The sequence below is a fragment of the Meleagris gallopavo genome, chromosome 27 (assembly GCF_000146605.3).
Source record: "Meleagris gallopavo isolate NT-WF06-2002-E0010 breed Aviagen turkey brand Nicholas breeding stock chromosome 27, Turkey_5.1, whole genome shotgun sequence".
NCBI classification, from domain to species: Eukaryota; Metazoa; Chordata; class Aves; order Galliformes; family Phasianidae; genus Meleagris; species Meleagris gallopavo.
Window position 1 is genome coordinate 1,106,271 of NC_015037.2, and position 976 is coordinate 1,107,246.

Genomic DNA, 976 nt, shown 5'->3' on the forward strand with positions numbered 1-976 from the left:
CCCAAATCCAACCCAAACCCATCCCAAAGCCACCCCAAATCCACCCCAAACCCATCTCTGCTCAGGCTCACCTCGCACCACGAGATCATTTTGGGGAGAGACTTCCCACCAGGCAGTGAAGGAGTGCACGTAGGCTGAGCACTGATAGCGGCCGCTGTGCTGCTGCTTTGCTGGGGACAGCAGCACTTCGTTCCCATGTCTGTTGTGCAGCAGCTGCCCATCATGGAAGAACTGCACCTCGCTGAGTTTTGCGTTTTTCCAGGCGCTGCAGCGCAGGGACAGCGAATCCCCCTCCAGCACTGCCTGTGTTGGCACCTGCAGCAGCAGCCAGTCTGTGGGAGAGCGTGAGAGAGAGCGTGGGGATGCAGCAACCAGCTCTGGGATGCAGCAACCAGCTCTGGGATGCACCAACCAGCTCTGGGATGCAGCAACCAGGTCTGAGATGCACCAACCAGCTCTGGGATGCAGCAACCAGCTCTGGGATGCAGCAACCAGCTCTGGGATGCACCAACCAGCTCTGGGATGCAGCAACCAGCTCTGGGATGCACCCACAGCACACCCTGCACGCCCTGCTGAGCGCAGCCATGCACTGCTGGTGTCCATCACATGGAGACGTCCCCAATGTGCCATGGCTGCACACAGGCTGGCAAAGGTTGGGAAATTAACCCCCTCTGAGCACCCATGGGTGCCTGCAGCTGCCGCTCACCATCAGAGACTGCCAGGTTCACGGCAGAGCTGAGCTCAGAGCCTCGGGTCTGGCACTGGAATCTGTATTTCCTTCTGTCACTCAGTTCCACGTGGAGGCTGTTTGATGGCGTTTCCTTCCACCAGCGCCCATCCGTGTACCAGGTGGTGGAGATGCTCACGCTGGGGTCCCCGCAGGTCAGCTTCACACTCTGCCTCAAGAACTGCGGTGTCCAGGGGGGGTCCATCGTCAGCAGGGGGGGTTGGGAGCCTGCAGGGCGGAGGTGGGGAC

General features: G+C 60.5%; 1 protein-coding gene across 1 annotated transcript in view; it reads right to left on the minus strand.

Moving 5' to 3' along the window:
* Positions 1 to 976, minus strand: part of ADAMTS4 (ADAM metallopeptidase with thrombospondin type 1 motif 4) — a 22,492-nt gene that overhangs the window by 17,891 nt on the left and 3,625 nt on the right. Inside the window, exons 2-3 of the mRNA XM_019623094.2 lie at positions 707 to 955; positions 19 to 332 (exon numbers count right to left, since the gene is read on the minus strand). Coding sequence (XP_019478639.1) covers positions 19 to 332; positions 707 to 932 — 540 coding nt within the window. The 5' untranslated portion in view covers positions 933 to 955. The remainder of the gene's footprint in view (positions 1 to 18; positions 333 to 706; positions 956 to 976) is intronic.